General features: G+C 38.9%; 1 protein-coding gene across 1 annotated transcript in view; it reads left to right on the forward strand.

Annotated features, from left to right (window-relative positions):
• The window catches only part of DOCK3 (dedicator of cytokinesis 3), a 391,142-nt gene that overhangs the window by 252,128 nt on the left and 126,045 nt on the right, over positions 1-12,969 (forward strand). The window contains exons 11-12 of the mRNA XM_007451883.1: positions 3,767-3,827; positions 5,057-5,204. Coding sequence (XP_007451945.1) covers positions 3,767-3,827; positions 5,057-5,204 — 209 coding nt within the window. The remainder of the gene's footprint in view (positions 1-3,766; positions 3,828-5,056; positions 5,205-12,969) is intronic.

Below are 12,969 nucleotides of genomic sequence, written 5' to 3' on the forward strand. Positions count from 1 at the left end.
TCCAAATTGCAGGTAATGGGATGTAGGTTAGAATATTGGGGGAGAGCATCTGAAGTGAGACTACCTGAACACTGAGCTGGTTCTCTGGGGCCACCTTCCTGAAACAGGATTAGAATGAGATGAGACACCCATCTGTCTAGAATGTCTCAGTGACCTTAGGAGTCTTTTATAGATCCTCGTGCTCTGATATTGTTTGGTTAAAGCAGCAAAAGAAATTGTCGATTACTTGTTCTTTGGCACTGTGGGAACAGAGCTGTGTGTGTGTGTGTGTGTGTGTGCGTGCGTGTGTGTGTGCTGTCCTTGAATGTGATGAGTGCAGTCCTTGTCTCTTGAAAAATGAACTTAATTATGATATTTGAATGTAATTATATAGTAAATCAAAATTTCATTTAACAGCATTTTAATTATCTATAGGGGCCCAGAGGCCTAGGCTGTAGCTCCAGCTTTATAAATCAGAGATGCACGTAACACTTATGACGTGCTCTTGTTCTGCCACAATGAGAAGGCACAAGGCTGCTAAAAGTACCCACTTTTGTAGTTCCCTTTGCAGTACAGCCCTGGATCTTTTTTTAAAGATCCCCCCCAAAAATAATTTGAGGAATTTTTTCAAAGCCTAGAAGATTTTTGAACAAGATTGTTCTAGCCAGGATTTTCATGTTTTACTTTAAGTTTATACGAAATGATAATTTTGGTGGAAACTATTTTCTGACTATCTAAGACTTGAGTTCCTCCTGTGGGCCAAAGGAGTTTTCCAGATTGGCATACGTGTTACAGAGTTTTCGAGTAAATGCAAGAAAATGCAGGTACAGCTGTGGTCAGTGCCAGCATGTTAGCTTACCTTAGCATCAAGAAAAGGGAACCATACAAATGGAACAGTTTTGCAGGGTTACTCAAGCTGACTTCAGAGCCACATTACAGACAGTCACATTATCCATGCACAATCTTGCTCTTGGTAAATCCTGTTTTTTTCTGACTATGTTAGATTTCAGAGCTTCCTGTACAAGAAGAATTTTATCCAAGAAGGAGGTGTTTCATATTTATGTAAATGTCTAATACAGTGAGGATTTTGATGACTTTCATGGTTAACAATGGCTGTGTGGTATGAGCATGAGAGAGCATGTCTGTGTATTTGCTCCTTACTAGATATCCAGTGCCTCACACACAGTGCCTGGCAAATACTAATGATTTGTTACATAAATAAATGAATACATGTTTATTTTCTATTATAGTTGAGTGATCAGCTCAGAGAATGAACTTGTGTTGTTTTCCCTGCATTAATTGGCATCATATTTTTTACATTTACTTTTTCACATTTCAAAATAGAATTTTAGGTAGTGCTTTCTTAGAATTAAGAATGAATTAAATTATTAGTGCAATAACATCATTTATTAAAATACTGCCACCTTTTCTGCAGCATAAGAATGAATAAATTGGCTGTGTTTTGTATTTGTAAATCCTATTATCTCTACAGAAAAAGGGTAGTCCAGGCACAGGAAAGTGAATTGACTTTTCCATGTTTCAGATGAAATATTAGTAACTGAGTCAAGATGCTGATCCCTGAGTCACTGTCCTTTCTACCCACCAGGTAGTTGGGAACCAGCTTCCTAGTTATGTAGGATTGGAGGGTAAGGTCCAGTGAATAAATCTAAATTCAAACCCTGCTCACCAGATGACTGGTGGGTGAGTCACCTCTCCCCACCTTGGTTTTACAGGTCTTGTGACATAACTCTATGGTAACTGTGTTTAACCATGCTCATATCTAATAAGATAGCCTTTACACTGAATTTTGACACTGAAATTATGTGGAACTCGCAAATAATAATTTTACTTAAAATATTTTCTGGTACTGATTATTGTCATCTTATTTTTACTGACCTCAAATAAATACCACAGAATGTTCTGGGTACCATGTACAACATGGTAAGAAAGAGCCCCTACCCAGCCATTTAGAAAATACTATAAATTACATTTTAGACTTCTTCCTTTCATTCACCTGAACAGAACCAAAGGAGAGATCCCATGCTCTTGTGTACAGCCCATCTGGTTAGTGTTTGATCATCTTTGGTAACTGGCTTGAATTCTTTACGTATATTGGGATTTATAATTATACCGGTTATTTGATAGTTTGGATTAACACAATCTAAGCTATGTAGAAGACCATTTCACTTTGAAATGTGTCAAACATTTACATATCTTTTAGTAATACACATGTTTCTATCCCAAAAATTGTATAAAAATGGTAATCTGTTTTTTAATTTCTATTTTTTAGTAGTCATCTTAATATTTAGCAAAATGTAGTACTGTTTGGAGGATATCATTTTAAATTAAAGGAATTATTGAAATGGAGTCTAAAACATCATATTTCAATATCAAAAGACAACTTTCATGCAAAAATATATCTTTGTGATTCCAGAGATAACATTTATGTTAAATTATTTTGTAACCCATTTCATTGTAAGTATATTTCATTATTCCATCAAGAATTTGGCAAAATATTATAACCATCTAGAATCTAAAAGCTTCAATTTCACCATTACAAATTACTTTTTAATGTCTCCTTTTCTTTCATATGTTCAGGACCACTCTACAGGGCAGAGCTGGGATTATGGTGAGGCAAGCAAAGCGCAGGATCCTGAGAATGAGACCTTAAATTTTATACCTTGGATGGCTTGCTTGCCTCACCCTAGACCTAACCCTGCTACAGGGTAAACATAAACATAAAGCAAACATGGGGATTCTGGATCCAAAGCTCATTCAAAATCATGACTGCTGCTTGATTGTCCCTTTTCCTGCTTTATTGAAAAGAGATAAGTATCTGGGATAAATCAAAAGATGAAAGATGGGAAGGAAATGGAACTAAGGGACCTTTTCCTAGAAGCAAAAGGGAAATCACAGGAACCTGTCCCATTAAAGATAGAGGTTACTCCTTCAATCATCATTAATTCATAACAGTGGCTGGGAGTGAGCAGCAGTTGATGACCTGGTGAAAGTCTGAAACAATACATATTAAAGGAAGTTTTATTACTTCGAGTATAATGTGTTAAATAAAGTATAAATATATACTCAAACATTTTTTTTCAAAATGTGTTCTACACATAAATAATGTATAAAATTATTTTTATAACTCTAATTTTAAAAGTGACTCTGGATGAGATTTGTTTACTTAAAGGAAGCCCTTAAAATTTTCCAGATAAAATTATTTTCAGCTTTATACTTCAGCATAAATGATACATATCTAAATTTAGAAATGGGAGATCTAATTATTGAGGTGTCACTAAAACCAAAGTAATCGCTTTTCAAGGGAACATATCTAGTGTATAATAATCATTTGTGGACAGCAGAATAAATGTAAAATTAGTAGAGAGTAAACTTTCAGAATTTCAGTCATTAATGAGCCTTTTGGTGTTTTCCCTCTTTTTTTTCTGCATTGGAAATTTCTTTTGTTACAGAATGTTTTTATATGATTTTGGAATAAACATGGATAAGTCAATGTCATGGAGATTTCTAATGTGAGAACTTTCGGAAATAGGTGGTCTAAATAAGAGCTGGAAAAATATTGTCAACAAAATAATCTTCCAAGGGCACATAAGATGTCCAGGCTTTCCCTGCAGGAATCTTATAAACACTAAACTGCTATGTGCTTTAATCCCCTTCCCCCACCTATAGCATATGCTAAAAGCAGCAAAAGCAAACCATTATGAGGTTCAAAATGAAATTTTAATTATTTTCTATGTATTCATTGCCTTTATTTTTTCTCTTTTCTTAGGATCTGAGCAGCAAAGATATGAAGAGAGATTTATATATAGTTGCCCATGTGATACGAATAGGTACGGTTCACTTTATCAATTCACATGACTAAGACCACCCCAACTTGGGATATCTACTGTGTATGACTTTTGTCTTCTGCCTAGCTCTTCAGGTCTTAGGATTACTTCAGGTACTTCAGGTTTTAGGATTACAGTCCAGCTTGTACTGGAGCTGTACCTTAAGCTCAGCTGCTGCAATAGCTGAATTTGATAGAAATGAAAGCATTTTCTGCTTCCTATTTGTTTTTGGACCCATACCTTTTATTTCAAGTGGCCTGCTTTCTTACATTCTCTCCATCTAATGTTCTGCCTCTGTACCAGCCCTCTGCCTCAGAGATCTTATGATGCATTGCCAGGGTTGCCAGCTTAACAGGTAGTGAATGGCCTTTGCTTTTGTTTGTATCAAAAAGTATGTATCTATGCTATTTTCCACAAAATTAGAGTTACTGTCATTACTGCACTAGATGGATGGTATCTCACTTCTACCCCATCCAAGATTTTTGCTACCTGTGGTTCGTTTGTCCAGTCTTATTTTAAGTTTATGACATAATTTGCGGGCCCATGACTAACCAAGTCGTCTTTCATAGTGGGTTCTGGCGTATCCTGTACAGCAAAAGAGTTGTTTTGCCAACAACAAAACAACTCTTTTGCTGTACTTTTGGGTTTTTGTTTTGCTGTACTTGATAAAGCATTTGTTGAGGTTCCAGTTCTGCATCTGCAAGTCCTTTTGCCACTATAAGCACAGCCTTGGTAAGCAGGAAAATCAAGCTCCCATCTACTTTTTGAGACTCTTCTTGCTCCTACAGTGGTTCAGGAGCAGATTTGGCTGGAAGAATTTGGTTGGAAGAATAGTACATTGTCCTCGTTATCTCTGTTTACATAACTTTTAACTGTCAGCTGAAATACTCAACTAAGAAGTTAAAATATATTAGCACATTGGTTTTTCTAAGAAATTCATGAAACCACTGTTTCATTCACATATGATTAATAAATGGACTGTTGGTGTTGAGGTGGGTAGTAAGGATGATTAATTGAATGTGGTGCAGGGGAAGAGCCCTGGCCAAAGGCCTGTTTGGCATTCCTCTACATAAATAAACTTGCATCCTTGGATGGCTCCCTTCATCTTCAGTCTTCCAGTTTAGAAAATCTCTTAAGATACCTATAGCTCTGGCATCCTTGGATGACAGTTTGGTGGTGCTATAGAGGAGCATGGAGTTCTCAGTCTGACTGGTGTTTCTGCTGTGCCCCAGGCCGGATGCTCCTGAATGACTCAAAGAAGGGCCCTGCTCATCTGCACTATCGGCGGCCGTATGGCTGTGCAGTCCTAAGCATCCTGGATGTCCTGCAGTCGCTTACAGAATTAAAGGAAGAGAAGGATTTTGTTCTTAAGGTTTACACGTGAGTAATGGACCTCAGAAATATTAATGATTTGCAACATAAGACATCCCAGCACGGCCCTTGAGAGCAGAAGTTCTCAAGCTTTGCAGGACACAGACGCATCAGGTTATGTAGGATAGGGAATTTTTTGAAAATGCAAAGATTTCCTTCTAAAGGTTTGGGATGGGCCCAGCCAACTGTATCTTTAATAAGCTTCCCAGGTGATTCTGAAGCAGCTGAACTTGGAACATTCTATTCTAAAGTAAAAGTCTGGTAATACACAATTCCTCTTCTCTCCAGGACTAGCCAACCTTATTACGTATTTACAGGAAAGCTAATAATCTAATTTCTCCTGTGTTTTGGCTATAAAAGAGTCATCTGTGTCTAATACTTGCCCACCAGCTGTTGTAACTGAGCTGGCTACTGATGTAAATTGCTTCAAAGAATGATCACAAGTCAGGTTGCCCTGTCTTTGAAGAAAAGCCAGTTTTTCTGAGGAGCTAAGGTTTTACTCTTCATTTCTGCCACCACTGATCTATGTCACCAGCCAAGCATGGCATTATTTTTAGTGTTCATCATCCAAGGGCTCTGCCTTACAGAAGCAGTGCATCTCCTCCTGACTCTTGTTAAACAATAGAAAAAACAAAGAAAAGTAACACAGAATCCAGGTATATCGTATGCCTTTGCTTGTGGAGACTTAGGCATGAATCATAATGCTGAAAACATGATCAATGGTGAGTTTAGTGAGTTTTTAAAGCAAGTGTATTTCTAACTGTGAGAATTAAAAAAAGAAATCTCTCCCCTTTTGGTTTTAACCCAATATTGTTTTTTCAAATTAAATCTAATGCTGTCAATCACCAGGTTAATATATCTTTACCGTAATATTTGTGTGTATTTTTCTAAATTATCTGTTCTATCTGATTCAGGCATGAAGTAAACTTAATTCACAGTTATGCTTAATTTGGACCTTTGTATAATCAACCACATTTTATTAATTTCAAAATAAAAGCCCAGGTATCCTTATTACCTATTTTGCCTTAAGCTCTGTTTTGTTCAGAGTTGTGTACTTGATGTGATGAGGATCTTCCTTTGAAATAATAACTTACAAAGGAAATTTTGGCAGGTTTCCTCTTCCTTTCATGCATCAGTCACAGCCTTTCTCCATTTACGAAATCTCTTCAATGATGGGTGGTGGGACCTGCTTCTTTTTTTAAAAAATAAATTTACTTATTTATTTATTTATTATTTTTATCTTTTTGGCTGCGTTGGGTCTTCGTTGCGGTGTGCGGGCTTCTCATTGCGGTGGCTTCTCTTGTTGCGGAGCACGGGCTCTAGGGTCACAGGCTTCAGGAGTTGTGGCTCGCAGGCTCTAGAGCACAGGCTCAGTAGTTGTGGTGCACGGGCTTAGTTGCTCCGCAGCATGTGGGATCTTCCCGGACCAGGGCTCGAACTCATGTCCCCTGCATTGGCAGGTGGATTCTTAACCACTGCGCCACCAGGGAAGTCCCGGGACCTGCTTCTTGATACAAGGTCCTTTCCTCCCCTTGAAAAGGACTAAATGTTAATCCAAAATCATCATCATTATCATCTTACTCCACTCTATCCTTTCTAAGGGCATGGAGTTTATAGATAGCACTCCAGAGTTGCATCTCTGCACATATCAGCTGTTCCTTGCTTCAGTGCAAATTCTCATTGTGGATAGGGGCTTGCACAGCATCTCTCTTGAAATCATGCTATCAAGCTTAATTAGCCTAATTGCTTCTAAAACAACAGTTTTCAGTACTAACATGTCACTTTTCAAGAAGTGGGATTCATGTGTAGCTTCTTCTTAGCTCCTTTCTCTGAGCTGTGCCTAATATATCAGTTCTAAAAAGCCAAAGAAAGACGTTGTTTTCAACAGAGAAGATAGTTTTTTTTTTAAGTTTTTTGAAGGACTAATAGAGTTAAAATGTAGGTTAATTTTTCCACTTGATAGTATTAACAGACTTTCGAAGACACTTCCATGTTTGTAAAATCGATTTTGTGCACAGTACGGAATTCCTCTAGGGTTAGTGTTTTAAATCCACATCAGCACAGTGAATTCAGCCCTATGGAGAAGTAATATTTTCCAATAAATATTAGGGGACATGTTTGTTAGGTTTAATTGGAAGCTTAAAGGTTTTACTAATAGCTACTGATAGTGTTTTAGCCTTTGCTAGGACAGAATTTTGCAAGGATAAAAAAATCTCTTGTATAGTTTTAATCAGTGAATTAGCAAAATATCTCATTAGTTGTTGACCTTCTCATTGTTTCTTCTGTTATTCAGAGTCAGCCTCAGGCCTCAAGCCCCTGTATGTCTCTTGTCATGACCACTGCTCTGGCTTTATAGATATTTAATATCATGTGTGTTGGGAAGGCACCACATCCTTTTTAAAAAAAATCACAACAAGAAGCTGAGGTGTAAAAACTAGGTCGCTTTTTAGTGAGCCAGAAACCTTAAAAATCACAAACGAATAACCACTGTGAAGTTCATTCTGATATGGATATCATGTTTGTTCTTGGCCAGAGGGACTGGACTGTCAGGCAGGCACAAGGCTTGCTGAATCTGGAGCCTAGGATGTGAAAGGAGAGGAATGCCAAGGAGCTAAAGCCAGCATTGGGATGGGTGGAGGGTGACCATAAATAGTACATATGACCAAATACAAGATGCCTCTGAATATGTGATGACCACTCTCCAACTTCACATTGAAAAAAGTCCAAACACTTTTAGGCCAACTTTAATGAAATAAATAACTACTTAGACTATTAAATTTATCATTTTAGTTATATTTTAAATCATATTATATAAAATGTCTATTACACACTATGTACTCAATCACATATTATGTAAAATTGAGAAGTATTGCTTTTTCCCCACTTCCACATTTTATGAGAAGATTTTATTTGAATTCTTTATGTGCAACCATGCCATTAGGTCTTTGTCATCACTATAGCCATATTCTGAGTCATCTGACAGTTTTCCAAGGCACATTATCAGGTTTGGTTTTGATACATCACTCTTTGAATCCTTAATGATGCTTTCACTGGAGATTTATCTTGAGGCCCAATTACATATTTGCTGAATAGTTGGACGCTTGATGTTTTTATGTTTTCATTTGTCATGTAGGCCTATGTATATGACCTTAATGATACAGCCACTTAACTATGCTGCTTTTAAGGTGAGTTTTACAGTAGCATCCAGTACTTCAATTTGGAGGTCATACCCACGGATGATTACTAAATCTGTGTAATTTTGCTCTTAAAAATTTTTTTAACCAAGATAAAATTTATAAGCATCTAAAACTTGCATTGATAATAATGTATCTTATCCAAAGGATAATGTAACGTATCCAAACAGTGCTGTGATGTTAAAAATAAAGGGGTTCAGAGAATGCCCTATAACATGAAAGGCTTTGTGAGGGTGGGAATACAAGGTGGCAGCCTCTTCTGTGAGTGATGCCTGGAAGGGAACCTCTCCTTGTATTTGGAATAGACACAGGCATTTCCTCAGAACAACACCTTTGGGTTCTTTGTTTCATCACTACCTTATCTATGAAACTGCCTTAAGTTGAGGGGACTTGTTTAGGAGCCATTCTTAAATGGAAGCTCATTCTTAAATGGGTAAAGGACCATTGGGTCACTCTCATTTTGGTACAGATTAAAGGAGTCTGATGTCTTTATATGTAATAACTCTAAATGAAAAATTCTGCTTCTCACTTGCAAGTCAGGTAAAGAAATAACTCATATTTCTCTTTCTCCTAGACTAGGCCTTCTCAATTTTCAGTGGATCATCATCCACCCAGGACCATTATCTGCTGGGTCCATTATCAGTGTTCAGACATGCGTTGTTTGAGCATCTGCACCAAATGTCTTTTCAGGCCATACAAGGAAGACTCAAATCCAGTAGGTCTCTGCCCATGGAACTGCTCTATTTTGACTTCTAGTGCCAACTGTCTCTAGCCTCAGTGTCTAACTGGGCTTTTGTGTGTGTTAGTGCTGCTGCAAAACAGAACACGTTAAATAATGAACCAAAATAAAGAAAGTTAGCTCAGGATGACTCCCTGCTCATGCAGAGGTGGGAGGTTCACAGCAGGAGTCTCTAACATGGATCTAGTGTTGGCACATGAGGTCCCAAGTATTCTCTGCCACAGGATTGAAAAAACAAATGTGCTTTATCTTCCCTTCCTTTTTTGTTCTGCTGCTACTCTAGAAAGAGTGATATGAAAGAACAGTGGCTCTACAAGTATACAAACATAGAGCTGGCTTTGTATAACAACTTGAACTGACTTAAAAGTATGTCAGTAGTATGTATGATCCCAGCTTGGTTTTTAAAACCATAAATACTTTCATCTATTAGATAGATTAGGTAGATGAAATGGTAGATAGAAGCTGTGAGATTTGGAAAAGTCATCCTAATTCCCCGAACTTTAGTTTCCTCATCTAAAAAATTGGGGGTGGGAGGATGGAATAAGGTAATATAAGAGAGACAGAAAAAAAAAGAACCCATTTGAACTAGTGAATCAAACAGGAAAGAGGTGGAAAAATAAATGAGAGGATTGGTGGTTCAGGAAATGAGATATACCCAAATAATAGGTGTATTACAGGCCATCTAAAAGGAGTTTCCTGTCGTTTTTTTTTTTGCTAGTAACTCTTGTTTATTGGCAAGTTCCACTTTCACATCTAAACTACAAATCCTACATAATTCCATCCATAATATCTTACTTACTTCATGGTGGCCACATAAAATGTCACCTGTTTTCAATGGTAATATCAGTGTACATTTGTTTAGTGCTCTGTACTCTCTCAGAGCCCTTCTGGCTATATAATCACATTGAAACTTCATAACAAGCCTGTGCACTGAGTGGAGCTTCACCATCTTACAGAGGTAGAGGTGGTCAACACCAGTTAAGTAAGTGACTAAGCAAATTAATGACATTTCTTGGAAGAACAAAAGAATGGTAGTAATCATACTTTGATTTTAAATTAATTTTTCATTTAACCTATAATGATTCAAAAACAGCACCAGTAACAAAAAATGCTAGGGATAGAATCATATCATGTGCTTTATAGAATGTGTTATTTTCTTTTTAAATTTTTTTAATATTTTTATTTATTTTATTTTATTTTATTTTTGGCTGTGTTGGGTCTTTTGTTGCTGCACGCGGGCTATTCTCTAGTTGCGGCAAGCGGGGGCCACTCCTTGTTGCAGTGTGCAGGCTTCTCACTGTGGTGGCTTCTCTTGTTGCGGAGCATGAGCTCTAGGTGCGTGGGCCTCAGTAGTTGCGGCACGTGGGCTCAGTCGTTGTGGCTTGTGGGCTCTAGAGTGCAGGCTCCGTGGCATGTGGGATCTTCCCAGACCAGGGCTCGAACCCATGTACCCTGCATTGGCAGGCAGATTCTTAGGCACTGCGCCACCAGGAAAGCCCTAAACTTTTTATTTTAACTTGAAGTATGGCCAATTAACAGTGTTGTGATAGTTTCAGGTGCACAGCAGAGCGACTCAGCCATACATATACATGTATCCATTCTCCCCCAAACTCCCCTCCCATCCAGGCTGCCACATAACATTGAGCAGAGCTCCCTGTGCTATACAGTAGGTCCTTGTTGGTTATCCATTTTAAATATAGCAGTGTGTACATGTCAATCTCAAACTCCCTAACTATCCCTTGCCCCCATCCTTCCTAGAACGTGTTATTTTTTAAGTGCTTATTCTTCTTTATGGTCAACATTTAGTTTTTATGGCTGTTGGGTTGTCATACCTTTTATTAACCGGTCATAAAGGCACAAATTAGATTTAAAAGCTGTATTAATATTTCTGTTAGTAAAAATTTAGACATTTCTATCCTAAAGGAAACCCTAATATAAATAAATGCAGGATGTATAATCATTCAGCACAAAGATGCATGTAAGAATATATATCATACAGTACAAAAGCTGCTGTAAGAGAGCATTAAAAAATCAGAAAGCCTAGAGCAAAGGACAGTAGAAAGCCCATATCAGTTATGACAATAAATATAATTGAGATGAAAGAAAATCCTATTAGGTAAAAATTCTTAAAATAGAGGCAAAGGGCTTCCCTGGTGGCGCAGTGGTTGAGAGTCTGCCTGCCGATGCAGGGGACACGGGTTCGTGCCCCGGTCCAGGAGGATCCCACATGCCACAGAGCAGCTGGGCCCGTGAGCCATGGCCGCTGAGCCTGCGCGTCCGCAGCCTGTGCTCCACAGCGGGAGGGGCCACAACAGTGAGAGGCCCGCGTAGCACCAAAAAAAAAAAAAAAAAAAGAGGCAAAAAACAAAATTCATCTATATATTAGTGAGAGACTCAAAAATATAATAAGAGAAACAAAAAGATTAATAACAAATAAGATTAGTATAATAATAAAATACAGGCAAAATGAAATATCGTAATATTAATGATAAAAAATAAATTCTAATGTAAAAGGTATGAAATGAATGTGCTGTGTAAGGAGTATCAGGGATTGACGGGAAAAGAAAACACACACACAATAAAGTTAAATTTGGTTTCCTCTTTCATCCTCCAAGAATACATATCTGACGGGAAGCAAAATGGCTTCTCAGGGTAGGCACACACATAACATGTAATGCACCACTCACTCCCTCAGCCCTAGAATCCCCAGCAGAAGCAGCCCCTGATACTTGTACTCTGCAAAGTAGAGGGTGACTACTCTACTACCGTTAAATTAAGGGTTCACACTTCATTCCGGAGATATTTACTCAACAGTTCATGTTCTTCAGTTTAAAGAAACGTTGACCAAACATAGCCTTAACACACTCACCTTCTTAACTGGGGAAAGAAAGCAGAGTGAGAAGCCCAGGTGTCCTTGCCAGCTTCTCTGCCTCCGGCTCACCAGTGTTCCAGAAAGCCCTTTTATTTCCTTTACAGGGATAGAAAGAGCTGATATACTGATACATGGTGAAATTTATAGTGAAGGTCTAATTATTGTGACCTTTGAATATAATAATGACTCAAGAAGGAAAAAATCCTCCCAGCTATAAATCAGCCACGTGGAGCTGCGGCAACAGCCGCCGCGACTTCCTGGTTTCCTTCCCGCCCGCCCCGCGGCGGGGGCTGGGGGGCCGGTGTTAAGGCCGGAGTTACAGCCCGAAAGGACAATAAAAGTTGGGGACCCGGGCAGCTTTTAGGGCTGAGCGGTGGGGCCGAGGCTGAGGACAGACCTGGGGAGAGTTTTGCTGGTGGTGGGCAGCTTCCTGGTGCTGGTGGTCCTCTGGTCCTCCCTATCCCCACGGCCGGACGAGCCGAGCCCGCTAAGCAGGATGAGGGTTCTTCAGGCAGAAGGAATATGATACTAAATGGAAATTTGGATCTACATTAAAGGAATAAAAGTTCCCATAATTGGTCAAAAGCCGAGTGGATGAAAGGCTCTTGCTGCTCCAGCCAGGAATCAGGACTCTGCCTCTGAGGTGGGAGAGCCAACTTCAGAACACTCGTCAAGAAGAGACCTCCCAGCCCCACATAATATCAAACGGCGAAAATCTCCCAGAGATCTCCATCTCAACACCAGCACCCAGCTTCACTCAACGACCAGCAAGCTACACTGCTGGACAACCTATGCCAACCATATAGCAAGACAGGAACACAACCCCACCCACTAGCAGAGAGGCTGCCTAAAATCATAATAAGTCCACAGACACCCCAAAACACACCACCAGACGTGGACCTGCCCACTAAGGAGAAAAGATATAGCCTCATACACCACAAAACAGGCACTAGTCCCCTCCACCAGGAA

This window comes from Lipotes vexillifer, unplaced genomic scaffold (assembly GCF_000442215.2).
Source record: "Lipotes vexillifer unplaced genomic scaffold, Lipotes_vexillifer_v1.1 scaffold500, whole genome shotgun sequence".
Taxonomy (NCBI): Eukaryota; Metazoa; Chordata; class Mammalia; order Artiodactyla; family Lipotidae; genus Lipotes; species Lipotes vexillifer.